Source organism: Notothenia coriiceps, unplaced genomic scaffold (genome assembly GCF_000735185.1).
Source record: "Notothenia coriiceps isolate Sejong01 unplaced genomic scaffold, NC01 NC01_scaffold00037246, whole genome shotgun sequence".
Lineage (NCBI taxonomy): Eukaryota > Metazoa > Chordata > Actinopteri > Perciformes > Nototheniidae > Notothenia > Notothenia coriiceps.
The window spans coordinates 2,959,722-2,976,171 of NW_011369947.1; the positions used below are offsets into that span (position 1 = coordinate 2,959,722).

Sequence of the window (16,450 nt, forward strand, 5' to 3'; positions counted from 1 at the left end):
AGCAGTAGGCTTTAGTAGCTATCCACGTGGAAAGTTCTTTTGTTATTCTTTATATATACCAGTTGTGAAATGTGAAATTATACAGTAATCGCGGAAATGATCGCACGACTAAATTTCCAGTGGGGATAGTATGCGTAAAGAACCGTTATCGTATCCAGGTCTCATATATTTGTTTGATAAATTTTTTGTACAGATGACGTTGCCACAAGACGAGGTTTTATGGTTTTTTAGTGCGGGTTAAGGTCCGTTACGGAGTATAGGGAGATACACAGTGACAGGACAAAGTTTCACGCTAACCATACCTTTCGAAATCCTCCCCCAGACTCGAGTACTCCTGGGACGTTCGATGACAGAGTTGATTACGCGCACTACTTAACAAAGACTATCGTTGCAAGACTTATCGTTGCAAAGGACTATCCGTCACCCAGGGTGTCAAGTCTATAATGCAGTATGCCTGTGTTTTGACCTAGTCCGAGGCAACAAGGCGGCCAAAATCTCTAAACCCAATGCCTCCTTTTCTCTCTCGAAAAATAAAAGAACTCGTCGCCTTCAGAGGTGGCCCTGTTGTGGTAAATAATATCTTTATGTAGTTTGTTCACGTAAAACGTGACTATGCCAGGAGAATTCATTTTTAGTCTCGTCGCAAGGATCAATCGGACTTGGACCCTTTTTTTATAACTTGGGAACGTAAGTAGGTAACCAGTATAACAAGTGTAAAGATTCAGTACCTATGTCAATTATAAAAAAAGGGTCCAGGAGTCCGGCACAATTGATCTTTGGACGAGACTAAAATGAATTTCCCGGATTAGTACGTTTTTACGTGAACAAACTACATAAATTATGATTGACACACCAGGGGCCACTTTGAGTGCCGACGCAGTCTTTATTTTTCGAGGCGAAAAGGAGGCATGGGGTTTAGAGATTTTTGGCCCCTTGTTGCCTCGACTAGTCTAAACACAGGCTATACTGCATTATAGACTTGACACCTGGGTGACGGGATAGTCTTTGCAACGATAGTCTTTGCAACGATAGTCTTTGTTAAGGTAGTGCCGTCGTAATCAAATCTGTCATTCGACGTCCCAGGGAGTACTGGGTCGGGGAGGATTTCGAAATGATAGGGTTTAGTGTAAAACTATTGTCCTCTCCTTATCCCTCATACTCGCGGAACGACCTTACTCCACTAGGACAAGACCATAAAAACTCGTCTTGTGAACGTTCATTCTTTAACAAAATTTATGAAAAATATATAGACTCTGGCATACGATAACGGATCTTTATCGTACTATCCAACTGCGAAATTAGAGTCGTGGGCGATTCGTTTCCGCAGATTACTGTATTAATTTCACATTTACCAACGTATAGTAGTTAGAAGAGATAACACAAAGGATCTTCCACGTGGAAGTTATTATGGCTCGTATGTAGACAAACTTGTGGAGCTTTACAGGAGGAAGGTTAGTCTCGGGTGGTCCATAGTGTTGACATCGACACTTGTACTGTCCTAACACTTAATGATCTTCTCGTGAGTCCTGACAAACTCCGGTATACTATCGCATACGACCGTAATTGTACTACTTAAAGTCGGAGATACCCTCTTCTCTGTATACCTGGTTCGGTAACCGGTAAAGACTGACCTCGATTAGGACTTTCATTGTAATTATGACGAGATAAGGAGGTAGAACAACTACACATTGAGGGAGGAAGCCTATTAGCGTACACTTCCTTGACAAGTCCTTAATCGAACTACGAGACATACCACTACTATGAAGGTAAGCCTCTCCTAGGTGTCTATGTACCTAGACTCTAAGTCGAGTTCGGCCCTGGTAAAAAGATTTCACAAAATCCTATAAATCCAGCAGCAAGAAACCTTAGACTAGGTAACAATTGGTCTATATGTAAATATTTTGGACTGAAAAATAGTTGACGAGTATTTCGACCACAAAGAACACACCACACACACACACAGCCACCACACACACCACACACACACACCACCACCAACACACACCGACACACACACACAACACCACACACACACACACACCCACACACAACACACACACACAACACACAACCACACACACACACAGCACAGGAGTACGTCGACTTGTGTGACTCATTCGTGTACAGAGATGCAGGGGTCGACAGTGGTTTCACTAGAGGTGTCTCCCTGTCTACAAGTAAAATGGGACGAGGGGGTGCGTGGCTCTTTTGGAGTTTTGTTGACAAACTGACGCTTCTTCCACCATGTGCGGGCGCTGCGGCTCGCTTGGTCGTCTTTCAGAAGCATTTGCTAGAGACGGACAAGTAATACTACCATAATTTCCATCGAGTTGACTCGTCAATTTCCTGCTCAGAGTGTAGAAAGTTTGCTAGCTGAGCTTCGTGCCTTTTCGCGGAGGTAGAAGTGATCCCTTCTGCTTCCACTGCTGTCCGCTTCAAGTGTGGGGACGCGAAAAAGGTTTCGCTGTCGGAGCACTTCTTAAGACGGTAACTCGAGTAACAACCACTCATAACGAGTATTTCGTGTTTATTCGGAAGAGATATGCTTTATGTAAGTTAAGAGTAACCATGTCAGAGGTGCGACGTAATAAGTAAGAGGACACTCCTGTTACAAGGAGACGAGACAGGGACGAACTTATTGGTCTGTGTGGAACAACCTATGGAGTGGTATGATCACTTTGTACAGTGCAATGGACGCGTGGCGCCGCTGACGCTGTTTGGACGCATTTTAGCATCTCTAATTCCTATTCATGTAGAAGACAAGGGGCAAGGGCGTAGCTATCGTTCTTACATGACGAGAACGGAAAGCTAGCGAAGAAGGCGACAGCGAGCCACGCGAGAAATGCTGTAGCGAGGGTTGTGAAATGGAGGAGTGACATCAATCTGTTTACCTGCTAATAGGGAGACGACAAATTTCCCGTGGACATCCACTTAACAATACACAAAATTCACAAATGGTGGAGCTATAGATAGCTCCCGACAATTGATGCTGATGTCATAACAACGATCACATTGCCAACCATGGGAATCTTAGTCGGGAGTTGATGAAACGATATGACATATTGTCAAGTACAAGCCCTAGTACCAAACATTATCAATTTCTTTCTATGTAAGTTTAGTTACAGTACCCCAGAGTTCTGTCCAGTGTGTTTTTACGTTTGGGTTTTTATACCAATAGTTTCAGAAGTGTCACAGTAGTAGTGTCCTCAGGTGTCTTTCAATAAAAATCACTATATTTCATGCGGTTTACAATTTATGTTATCAAATTATCACAAGTCGGATAAGATTGTTTCGACGTCACGCAAAACGACAACACACCCAACGACTGTGTAAGATAGGAAAGGTAGAACCTTTAGTGCTAGTATGGTGTGGGCTGCTCCCCTACTTGTGTTTTTGACATCCTACAGAGATTAGCAGGATTACCGAGGACAATGTCAATACCAAACTACGACCACAAGTGTCCACGTAGAGGTCTGTGGGAGCCACGTGTTAAGAACTCTTTGTTTCCTTGACAGAGACGAGTCACAAACCAGACTCCAGGAAAAGGTCTGTGGATTTCACCTCACCTCCTGTAAAGACCTTGTCACCGAGGGACGGCGTCTTTCGGAGTCCAGAGGTCTCTCTCCCCCGTCGATCGCCTGGCACGTAGGAGGTTTGATGAGCACTGGCTCTGTCGTTGATGTCGCGGACACATGCGATGAGTGCCTCCTCTGAGTTGTAGTCTCATTTGGGCGTGGTAGATCGGCACGAAGGGATACACCTATAGGTAACGCTTTAACGAGTACCCCACAGTCTTTTTTTGTAACATTCCACAGAGTATGAATTTGTGAACTTTACGATAGAGTGAAAATTCATCTAGTACAGTTGTCAATGAGACTACATAGTTGGCTAACTCATAGACGACATGCTAACCAGTCGTGAGACTACCAGATTCGAAGTAGCCGAACATACGACGGTCACAAGTCTATGCTAACCATGTGACTCTTCACCCGAATCGTGGAAGTGAGATTTCCTAGGGTAAAGGGGGGGACTTTTAGTGATGATAGAGTTTACATGTCTACGACAAAGATAAGATAGTATAAATTATGATCATTAATGGTTGTCGTGTCAGGTATAAAGATTTTTTTTGGATTCTTTTTTGTTTTGTATTTTGTTCACTGGTGATTACTTGTCTGTAGTTGAGACTGACTGTGTTGCCACAGCACGAAAAATTATGGGAGATAGAAATATTTTGCAATCACATACAGTCTCAGTCACCAGATTTAGTGGTCGAAGGCGGACCTGGTTCGTTACGTCAAATTATTCTGTGGCTGGACTTTCCAAAGGAGACTCCATTTGTGACTTAGTCGCTCTTTAGCACCTGTAAGTTAGGGACTGATATAAACCACCCCTTACAGAAAGTTACTTAGTATCAACAATAGTTCTTTCCTATTCGACGACACCAAAGGGGGCAGTTCCGAAATATAACATTTAGAAAGACTCCGATTGTTTCGTCTGACCTTTGTTCACCTAACGTCTCCTCAAATTACGGTGCTTTTTGGGTTTCAGGAGTTATAGAGTGTAGTCAAACATTATGAGCTCATTTGCAAGGGTATTATAGGCCTACACACAAGGTCAAACTGACTGCTGCATTGACGAAGGGAGACGAGGTCTCCCCTAAGGTTACGCTGAACTCTTTGTGTACTAGTGGGCAGTTGGACCTTACTACTCTGGTCTGCATATACTGAATAGTTGAGTCGATAGACGTACCCTCCGGTTCGCCACTGTGTTACAGACTGGACAGTGTGGTGTTGTCAAAGTAGGAGTACCCTGTTTCAAAACATTGTATTATCTTACATCATTTTCAAATTTCTTGTGCAGAAGACATTTGCTCGAAGACAGGGACTCATCTTATTAGCCAGATGTCTAAAGGATTTCGAGTATAAGAAATTTGTCTCATATACTCGTTATTAAGTAACCAATACAGGAGGTAGCACAAGAGTCCCATCAAACAGTGACTAAGGGATAGAGGACCTCCTGGACGTCCTACTCAGCTCTGGTTTGCGGGAGTGTCCCTGTTAGTTACAAAGTAGCATAGAATTTAGACGCCAAGGTACAAATCTGATATTGGTTCGAGACAGCGGCCTTGTTGGGAAAATAGTGAATGTCCTCTTCCAATCTGAGAGCAACATGATAACAAAGGTATCCCAACTGTAGCTGTGAACATGACAGGATGTGTGATTACCTAGAAGAGCATCAGGACTGTTTGAGGCATATGATAGCTATGTGATTAACATGATGATTCAGCCTCTATGGAGAGAGACATATGACAAGCATGATCATTTCTGACGTGGAGCTAATCTGAAGTAAACATTGAATACTGCTTTCTATTCCTCCATCTTGTGACTGTGGAACTCCCTCTCTTGGATATCAGCATGTGAAGGACACTGTTCAGGAACTAGTTGATGCTCTGTATGTGATGACTACTTCCATTCTGGAGAGGATCACAGATACATGGATCCTGAGGTTCAAGCTCAAGCCGGGGACGAATGAGATTTTTCTAACAAGAATAAAAGTTTTTGAGACATGTCAATAAAGCAAGATGGCACTAGGTCCATGTTTCTGTGTTTCCGCCGCTCACCCTCCAGCAGCTCCAGGCTGGCTCCGCCCCCGGTGCTCACGTGGCTGACTTTATCCTCTGTGTCCCACTTAGCGCAGCAGGTGGCGGTGTCACCCCCCCCTAAACACAAACACAGATCAAATTTCATTTAGAAGTTTACCAAACATATTAAAGTTGACCTCAGGTTGTGTTTACAGTATATTTCAAGCTCAGACTTGTTCGTGGTTGGCTGGCATTTTGATATGCATGTACAATATAACATTTTAAAAAGCAAGTCATGTGGTAGGTCAATTCCAAAGGGGTAACAAATATTTCCATACACTAATTATCTTTATTGCACATTCGCGTATTAGCAAATCCCATAAAGCAGGACTTCATCGAATCATTTATTAATATCGCTTCAGGCCTTTACAATTCTCAAATATCAAAACCCCATTAAAAAATAAATGTAGTTCAACATACACTTCATTATTAACGTTTCACACCGGGTTTTTTGTAAGGGAGTTAAATAGGTCATCATTGTAGCTCTAATTTCTAATTATATTGTTGTGAAAGCTGTATTTATTCAATTGTCTTGCTTTAAATGACCTTTTACATAACATTAAAACACATCATGAAAATGTTATTCTTAACCGTTGACCAATACTATTTTTAAATCAACAGAGCATAAAAGCACCATAATAAAACTCTATATAAACTCTGCTCACTGTCTGCTAACAATAACTAGATCTCCATTTGCCAATTAAAAAATACACGTGTTGTTCATGATGTAGCACAATCAGGGGAAAAGACAGGGTAGAAAAAAGAACACATTTTCAGAAAGGTGGCAGCAACTTGGTATCAAAGTATCCTTTCTTATGAAATCCCTTTTTCTTCAACCAAAGATTTAGATTGTTGACACTGCATGACGACACTGCTGAAAACAAATGGACGCCGTCTCTCTTACCGATGATAGTGACGCAGCCGGACTTGGTGACCTCCACCACTTTGTCCATCATGCTCTTGGTGCCCTTGGCGAAGTTGTCAAACTCGAACACGCCGACGGGGCCGTTCCACACGATCTGCTTCGCCCGGCCCACCACCTCGGAGTTGGCCTTAATGCTCTCCGGTCCACAGTCCAGACCCTGAGGAGGGGTTACATTTAAAAAAGGTCACCTATTATGCAAAACCCACTTTTTCACGTCTTTTATACATCAACACGTGTCCCCTCTTCTTCATGTCTCTTCTACATCAACACGTGTCCCCTCTTCTTCATGTCTCTTCTACATCAACATGTGTCCCCTCTTCTTCATGTCTCTTCATACATCAACATGTGTCCCCTCTTCTTCATGTCTCTTCTACATCAACATGTGTCCCCTCTTCTTCATGTCTCTTCTACATCAACACGTGTCCCCTCTTCTTCATGTCTCTTCTACATCAACATGTGTCCCCTCTTCTTCATGTCTCTTAAACATCAACATGTGTCCCCTCTTCTTCATGTCTCTTAAACATCAACATGTGTCCCCTCTTCTTCATGTCTCTTAAACATCAACATGTGTCCCCTCTTNACACAGCAATTTTGCCTACTTGTGCTAAAATCAGAGTCATTATTTAGAATTTTTAATATCCTGGCTAAATAACATTGTTGTTTTATGGTAGAGGGTATACACATTTAAAACCAACCTTTTAAAAAAAAAGCATTAGACCTTTTAAATACAAAATATATGATATAATGTGGTGGGGACCTAAATGGCACCGAATGCTAGGAATGACCCAGCTGTAATAGAGTATACTAAGGTAGAGTTAATGCTAACAGGTGTTACACAGATAGTAGACGGAGGAACTTACAGCATGACTTTAGAGACGTGGATGTCCACAGGAACCCTTCTGTCTTTGAATGCTGTCGTGACGAAACAGCCAAAAGTTAAGGCCGCCATGACGCTCAGGGAGAAGGCGAACAATGAGTTAGCCCTTGAAAGAACCGTATTCATATTTGAAAAGCAGCTTCGACTCCAGGGAACGATAAGAATAAGAGAAATTCAAAGAGAGGCTTATCACACAGGCCGTGCGCTGAAGGTTGCTAGCTACCGTGTACAAAAAGGAAACGTCAAGTGAAATGGAATGAAAACGTACTTCCTGTTCATGGTTTTCAAAATAAAACCAGTTCGTGTTTGTTTCGCGTTGTTTTTGTATCTGCAATGCATCAATGTATTTGGTGTTTTTTGTTATTGGAAGCTATGTTAAATAAAAGGGGTGATTTTCTATGAAGCTACTATCTTTAGAGACAAAAAACAATTAGACGCGCAGCTCGAAATAAGTAGGATAATTATATGAAAGATGTGTAATAAATAATAACCATATAGTCTATGGTAATAACTTACTGCGGTGGAAACACTCCTGACGTACTTCCGATGTTGTGTTACCTTTAGCAAACTTGTCGTAACAACAAAGGGAAGTGATCAGGAAGCGATGAGTTAGCGGAAGTAGTACGCCGCCATTTTTTTCAAAAGCTTTATTTATAATAAATTCAGAAACAAAATATCTTTTAAAAAAAATGAAGGGTCACTGCTAATGATCAGTTTATCCGGCTTAACTATTTAAAATGTAAGTGTTTGAATAATATTAGCATTGTATTAATGTTCTTATCTACTGACAACCTTTCTCCCAAATAACTAATACATATTGTCTTTTATACCATTTATTTGTAACAAAGAACATGCATTGGTTTAGGACCTCAAATAATGCAAAGAAGAATCCAAATAAATATTCAGTTTTTCACTACTATCCATCGGTCTTCATCTATATAAACCCTGAGGTTTTGAATGGGATTTAGGTCTGGAGATATGCTGGATGACAGGGTCAGGATCATGTTGTCCTCCATCCAAACCTTTACTGACCTGGGATGGAAGTTTTTTTTTGGACGTGTAATTAGCTAAAGCTTTGTTGTTTATTGATATCAGACAATAATACTACAGATTATTCAATTATTAATTAAATATTTTGTTTTGTTATTGCATTCATTTGTATAGTACTGTATCATGTCTGTATCATCTTTTGTTTCATTTGTATTTTCTTTGGTTTTACACGCTGGAAAAAAATAAACTAAACTAAACTAACTAAGTACATTTGCTCAAGTACTGAAGTACTTTCATAATCTGAATCAGAAACAGGTTTATTGCCAAGTAAGTAGTTAAACACCAGAGGTGAACCGTCAGGGCCTTCAAGGTGTCCAGAGAATACCCTGGAACACTCAGATAAAACAAAACATCGATTTAATTATATAAATACAATTTGTGTGTGTCTACAGAAGGTCCAGTTGTGATTCACCACTGGTAAACACATACCAGGAATTTGAGGTCCTTGTACTTTTACTGGAGTATTTTCATTACAATAATTTCTACTTGTACTATGCTACATTCATTTTAGAAGCATCCAACTTTATATTAAAGTAACTAAAACCATGAGGGGGTTCAAATGAATTGGCAGCAATTTTGTTGTGATATCACAATTGCAGCTTCTTAAAAGTGAATATTTCCTTTTGCTTGAAATATAATATATTATATTTTGTGTTAGTTTTTTCTGCAATGAGTACTTTTACTCCTGATACTTTAGATTCAAGATTCAAGGCTTTATTGTCATATGCACAGCAGCTACCGTGTAGATATGGCAATGGCAATCTTAAGTCCCATGCTCCTCCAACAATGCAACGTGAATATATATAGGACATCAAACAGATCAAACCAATAAAACATAGTGGAAGAAATAACAACAGAATAAAAGAGTGCAAGAGAATGTTGCAAGATGTGCAAGTTAATACAAATAAAATAGAAATAGTGCAAGAAGAGTCCTGGAGTCCATGTTGAACCTTCAGCCTGTGGAGGAAGAAGAGCCGCTGTCGAGCTGTTTTGGTGATTTAAGTACATTATCTAATTATACTTTAATACTTTTACCGAAGTACCATTCTTGATGCAGTACTTTTATTTGAAATTTAGTATTTTTACAGTGTGGTATCAGTACTTTACTTAAAGGGGACTTATCATACAGGTATTATATACGCCGGGATCCGGAGTCGTGGCTGATCCTGTTGCTGCGGTCCTGGATCATAAGTCCTGGATGGATATCCTCGTGGATTTATCTTCCTATTATAGACACATGCATTCCCAAACATTTGGACTACCTATGTTGCAAATGTATTATCTTTTCAATTTACACACGGAATCTATTGCACGTCTGTCCGTCCTGGGAGAGGGATCCCTCCTCTGTTGCTCTCTCTGAGGTTTCTCCTATGTTCCCCTTTAAACTGTGGGTTTTCTCTGGAAGTGTTTCCTTGTACGCAGTGGCGACGGGTCATTAGGGCAGGCGGGGCACAGCCCTACCTAGTGTCAGCAGAAAGTATTAAAAATAATGATTACCAAAAAATAAATATATATAAAATATATTTTAAGATCATGTTTCATTTTTCATGTTCATCTGATTCGTCTGTACATTGCTGTTTTAGTCTGTGTTCTTCTAATTAGTGTCTACAGTGTCATGCCGATCATACCCCTCCCTCTCACTGTCTAACTGAACGGTGACTGTAAAAACTACACTGCGCGTGCTCAGAGTATTTTTCAATTTAATGTGTGTGGCAAAAAAATAATGACCATAGGGGCACTGAGATGCCATCCACACAATACGTCATCTCACATAATTCAGAGCTGATCGGCTTTAAGTACGTGTGCCGCGAAAAGTGTGGTGTGTGAAGAGGAGACGAGAGAGGTGCAGTGACGCGTCCTAAAACCCGGAAGTAAGCTGCGCATTGTTTCCCTCGGAATAAAAAGCAATGAGGTTTCCCCATAGGATTTTAGAAAATAGCTCCAAATAAGATCTGTGGGAAACGTACCTGTTAGATAAATGCACCTTTTGTTCAGTCGGATAATATCCACATGTCTACCCTACTTTTATAATTTTCTAATCATAAATCTATCGATTAGAATTATGATTGAAACTACAAAAAGATAAGGAGGACTTTTACAAAAAAGTAATAGAGATTTTAGTCCAGAAGGATAGGCCAATGGACTTCTTGACTTGAAGATGAAGTCCATTGGCCTATCCTTCTGGACTAAAATCTCTATTACTTTTTTGTAAAAGTCCTCCTTATCTTTTTGTAGTTTCAATCATAATTCTAATCGATAGNGTAACTCTCTCCCTCTTCCTTTCACACATACAGTCAAACTCACGCTAACATATAGCACACACACACACACACACACACACACACACACACACACACACACACACGGGCTGCTCGGTTATGGCAAAAATCATAATCACGATTATTTTGGTCAATAATTGATATCACGATTATTAAATACGATTATTCATTGACTTTGAAAACATCCATTTATTGAACTTTAAAACAAATAATAATTTGAACAGTATCTTTTTAACTGTTTACCCTGAACGTCTAATTCAACTGAAAAACCAATACAAATATAAATTATACATTAAAAAAAAAAAAATACCAATAAACAAGATCAACAAATATTTTGACAAATTAATTAGACTAAAATTAATTCGATCAAATATGTTGTAGTGCACTGTCACAACCTAGCAAAGCAACATTTTCGTTTTTTTCGATTATGATGTTTTCCTAATTGTGGCAGGCCAAAATCGTAATTGCGATTAAAATACGATTAATTGCACAGCCCTAACACACACACACACTTTTTGTCTAACACGCTAACACAGTTCTTTACTGTTATGCTGTTATATTCAGTCATTGTTCTTATGTTGAACATGAATACATTTACTTTGTAAGTAATTATGGGACGTATTTCTTCTTTCATAGCAATTTTCCTTCATACTTTCTTGCTATGAAATAGGACTTAAATTCTATTCAAAGTGGTTTTAAAAAGTCTTAAATTTGAGTAGGCGAAACCTGCAGGAACCCTGTGCAAGTCTGCGTCCAAATGGTTGGAAGATAAGGAGAAAGGACAATCAATACTGTATATAGTAAATGTGAGGTAAAGTGTGTCGCCAAGGTAACCGGTCCAAACTCCAAGTGGAGATGAGGTCTTAAAACGTAGGAAAGGGTCTTAAAAAAGGTCTTGAAAGGTTTGGTAATGATTGTTTAGGAGACCGCGCTGAACAGATGCATGTTAAAGGATCACTACAGGCTACATCTTCTTCTTCTCTCACTCTCCCCTCTGTTAGACGAAGGCCTCTCAGGGAGACATCGACTCCTTCAGGGCGTCTCTGTCCAAACTGGGAGACGTTTACGTGAACGACGCCTTCGGGACAGCTCACAGAGGCCACAGGTGAGCGGGGTGCCGATTAACGGAGGCGTGACATCAGTGATGATATGATGTTGATATCCCCGGCTCCTCTTCCTCCTCTCACAGCTCCATGGTGGGAGTGAACCTTCCTCAGAAGGCGGCCGGCTTCCTGATGAAGAAGGAGCTGGACTACTTTGCCATGGCTCTGGAGAAACCTCAGAGGCCCTTCCTGGCCATCCTCGGAGGGTGAGAACACTTCATAGCAACCACTGATGAAGTTATCAAGAATCAAGGCTTTTATTCTCATGTATTTGTTTATTCCACACATGGCAGTTATTTAAAACAAAACATGTACACTTGTACTGGTTGTTTTTTTTTTTTATAGCGCATGGTGGAAAGGAGCAGGAGGAGAATCTTATTTGACCTGCCCCGTCTTACAAACATTTTTTTTAAATAACCATTAAAAAGTCAAATAAAAGCAATATACTCTCAGTCGCTTACAAATACTGAAACATAAAACCTGACTACAATCAAAAGTCACCTTCATACTTCTAATTACGCTTTCTTTATACATTTTCTTAAACATAAAAATGTTCTTACAGCTCTTTAAATCATTCGGCAAAGAATTCCACTTCTTTACGCCAAGCGACACACATCTGCTGTAAAGTAGCACATGTGCATAGCTACAGTGTAGTTATGACACTCTTAGGTCACATGCCACTCCCACAGTGCAACACAATAACACAGATAAAAGTGCAAGTAAATACAATAAAATAGAATATAATAGAAATTGTGCAGTTCAACGTATTTGTGGGCGTTTAGACCGTAACACACCAAAGTAAAACTCACTAGTTGGATTCCTGCTGAGAAAATAAGCCTTACGACCTTATGCAATACCAGTTTTTATTCTATGTACTATTGATTTTTAAAGGAATTCTCTGTCAGTGTTTTCCGTTCTTCCGCTCCTGTGTTTAGATATCTCACAGCAGCCTCTCAACCAGGCGGCCTCCAGGAATAGAGACTATAAGCTCATAATGTGACCTGGTTTCACTGAACAGCTGCTTTCTGCTTTACACCGCTCACAGTTTAGTGAGAAGATGGAGAGCTGGCAGGGATGAGAGCTTATACCCTGGGTTTAGTCATGTTGATTATTAGTGTCTGAAAAATGATGTGGAAATAGTGCTACACATTAATTTACGAATATTTTCAGGGTTGCTTTGTTGATGATGTTCAAATTCACTCACTTTTGAGACATTCCATAATTGTTTTCCGTTAGCCCGTTTCAACTCAATTATTTAACAGAAGGTTTTTTTTCATATTAAAATACAAATTGTGTATACACAACTACAGTCACCAAAACTGATTGATTTCCTTAAAGAAATGAATCTTAAATCATCCTGTTTTGCGGTTTCAGTGAGAATTTAATATTACATTACATGTCACTTGTTAGACGCTTTTATCCAAAGCGACTAACATACTCAATACTGTGGGCAATCCCCACAGGAGCGCTTTGGGGTGAAGTGTCTCAGGGACACAACGACATGCTGACTGCAGTGGGGTTTGAACCTGTGCTCCCCTGATCCGAGCACCAACGCACTACCCACAGCGCCACACGCCTCCTAATATTCTTTATGCTTCTATATTCCCTTATGAGGAGGTTGGAGGTTATAACCAAAGATGAACAAGAAGAAACATTTTAATTTAAAATAACCCACAAAATGCAGAAACCTTTTTAAAATACGTGTGGTTTCTTTGTCTCTGTTGAGCTACGGGTGTTTTACTTATTTTCCTAGTTTTAGCACCACAGTCTGATGAGTTCAGTTTCACCACGCTGCTGGTGCTTCATGTTGCTTATGGCCTTGTGTCAGAGTCCATTTTAGACCCGAGTGCATTGTGTAACTGTGGCTGCTGCTCAGCATAGAGCCGCGCTGCCAATCCTCCTCTAGGTCACACACAGGACGCTGATCATTAGTGTGATCGGCCGTCAGGAACAGCTGCAGAGTGACAGATGTTCTGTTTAAGAGTTGGAATGGTTATGATTGGTAAGAAGTGGGTCTGAATAAATAAAAACACATTTTTAATTAAAAAGGAATGATGTTATATGACCCAGGACAGTCAGTTAAAGTGAGACAAGGCGGCCATACGGTATAGAGCCGCAACAAGTAATCAATTATTGGATGAGTCATAAATAATCGAGGAGTTCGACTTCTTTTCAAAACTTCTAATTCACTAGGTCAAGCTCAAAAATTAACGAACCAAAAATAAATACATTTCCTAAACTATGAAAACCCAGCTCAGACATGTTGTTCAAATATGTCACAAGTCTATACTGCATGTACGTTTCAGTGTTGCTCACCATGCCTGTTATCTGTTCTGATGTTCGCCGCCTCTGTGTTTCAGAGCGAAGGTGAAAGATAAGATCCAGCTGATCAACAACATGTTGGATAAAGTCGACGAGATGATCATCGGAGGAGGCATGGCCTTCACCTTCCTCAAAGTGCTCAACAACATGGAGGTGAGGAAGACTAAAACTAACAGTGACATATCCCTGCAGTGAAGTGCTTCATTGCTCGCCCACTACCGCGCTGCAAAAATAACATATATGTACAATTGGAAAAAAATATACAACAAAGATTATGTGTGAAAAGGAAAATGTAGTGAATTGAATCACTAAATAGATATGTTCCAAACCTAAGTCATGTAGTTCGATAGACGTCTTTCACAAACAAGTCATTTGCAGCTTTAGTTATTACAATCTTTTTTTTTTTTTTTTAAAGCTAGTGTAGATATGTTTTTAAATCGGGGGAATCCTTTCTTTTTGCTGTCGCAGAGTAAAACAGTACTTTGAATGTGCCCTGTATGACTGAAGAAACATCAGTGTGTCATTTCAGGTGTTTCTCAAGTTGGGTTTCCTCACCACTTTGTGCTCAACGTTCAGACTTGTCAAACTGATTTTGTTCACTTGATTGTTGTTTCACAGCAGAGATTGAGAATCATGTCAATGACCCTAATTGGACCTCTAAACATATATGCAGGGTTCCTGCAGGGTCTTACAAAGTCTTACATTTGATCATCAGAATTTAAGGCCTTAAAAAGGTCTTAAATATGATCAAAAAAATAAGAAAGGTCTTAAATGTCCGGGTTGCAAAGTAACCTTTCAGTTCCCCCCCAGAAATCTGTATTGAATTAAATCAACATGGAACCAGTAATCATTAACTTTGTTTCCCCCGGCCCCTTATCGGAGAACACCAAGCTAGTAACCTAGCAACCAAGCTTCAGCTAGCAGCAGTCAGAAATTAGGAATCTTCTAATCTACTTACAAATAAATATGGGGAAGTGCAAGTTCAACCGTATTTGTTTGAGTCTACGTCAACCCTAAAAGCGGAGGTGCTGTGGACGCTTAATACCGTAGCTAAACACCAACAGCATGAAGACAGCACAGCTCTGACTATAGCTCTTGTCACACACACTTTTTGTTTAACAGACTAACACTGGTCTGCGTAAGATTATGCTGTCATGTTCAGTCATCGTTCTTATGTTGAACATGAATACATTTATTTTGCAAGTCATTAAGGGACGTATTTCTTCTTTCCTAGCAATTTCCCTTCATACTTTCTTGCCGTGAAATAGCTTACATTTTATTCAAAGTGGTCTTAAAGGTTTAAAAAGTCTTACATTTGAGTTGGTGAAACCTGCAGGAACCCTGTATATACCTATAGATCTTGGCTGGGAATTATTGCAAACTTAATATTTTGAAGCTGTTAAATGACTCACTTTACACCTCGTCCCTCCAAAATATAATTAATCATGCCAACATTTGAGCTCTCCAATAAAGATATTTAGCTTCTAGATGACAAGAAATAACACCCGCCGCTGCATCAGGCCGTTGTGTCCTTGAGCAAGACACTTCACCCTAATTTGCTTCTATGGGGGTATTGTCCACAATATTCACTGTTACATGTCCAAGATGTGTAATGTGTCATGTAAAGCGCTTTGAGCACTTGGAAAAGCGCTCTGATAAATGTAATGAATTATTATTAATATATAACATATCCTTGCCTCTCTCTCTCTCTCTCTCTCTCTCTCTCTCATCAGATCGGCACCTCCTTGTTCGATGAGGAGGGGGCTGGCATCGTTAAGGAATTGATGGCCAAAGCAGAAAAGAACGGAGTGAAGATCACTCTGCCCGTCGACTTCATCACCGCAGAAAAGTTCGACGAGAAAGCAGCAACCGGCTCCGCCACCGTCGCTGCTGGCATCCCCGCAGGCTGGATGGTGAGGAGAGGAGATTCACTTTTGATCGTTCTGTTATTTCTGCTTCTGTATTAAAGGTCCCCTATTATACTGTTTTTCATCAATATATCACAGGTCTCAGATATATACAGAACATATCTCTTATTGGCACCAAACATATCATTGCAGCTTCCCACAATCCCCTCTGTTTCAGCCTTGGGGGTTACCTTGGTTGCTGATTGGCTAATGGTTACACAAGCCAAATTATCGTTATGACATCATAAAGTGACCACAATCTGATCAGCTCATTTTCAGACAGGTTTTTATAGAATTGGATCAGGACAAAAAGAGAGAATCTTTGTTCCTGAAACTTTCAGAGTCT

General features: G+C 40.2%; 1 protein-coding gene across 1 annotated transcript; it reads left to right on the forward strand.

Annotated features, from left to right (window-relative positions):
* Positions 1-6,525: 6,525 nt before the first annotated feature.
* Positions 6,526-16,179, forward strand: pgk1 (phosphoglycerate kinase 1). Its single transcript, XM_010795477.1, has 6 exons — positions 6,526-6,567; positions 8,023-8,028; positions 11,774-11,877; positions 11,962-12,081; positions 14,236-14,350; positions 15,931-16,179. Exons 1-6 carry the CDS (start codon positions 6,526-6,528, stop codon positions 16,162-16,164), a joined length of 621 nt encoding a protein of 206 aa, XP_010793779.1. The 3' UTR covers positions 16,165-16,179.
* Positions 16,180-16,450: the final 271 nt, after the last annotated feature.

Bases quoted from the DNA above. Each gene is read 5' to 3' on its own strand.
- pgk1 (XM_010795477.1), top strand. From the start codon at position 6,526: ATGGACGCCGTCTCTCTTACCGATGATAGTGACGCAGCCGGA. The intron at 11,878-11,961 runs GTGAGCGGGGTG...CTCCTCTCACAG, and splicing joins ACAGCTCACAGAGGCCACAG to CTCCATGGTGGGAGTGAACC. The intron at 14,351-15,930 runs GTGAGGAAGACT...CTCTCTCATCAG, and splicing joins AAGTGCTCAACAACATGGAG to ATCGGCACCTCCTTGTTCGA.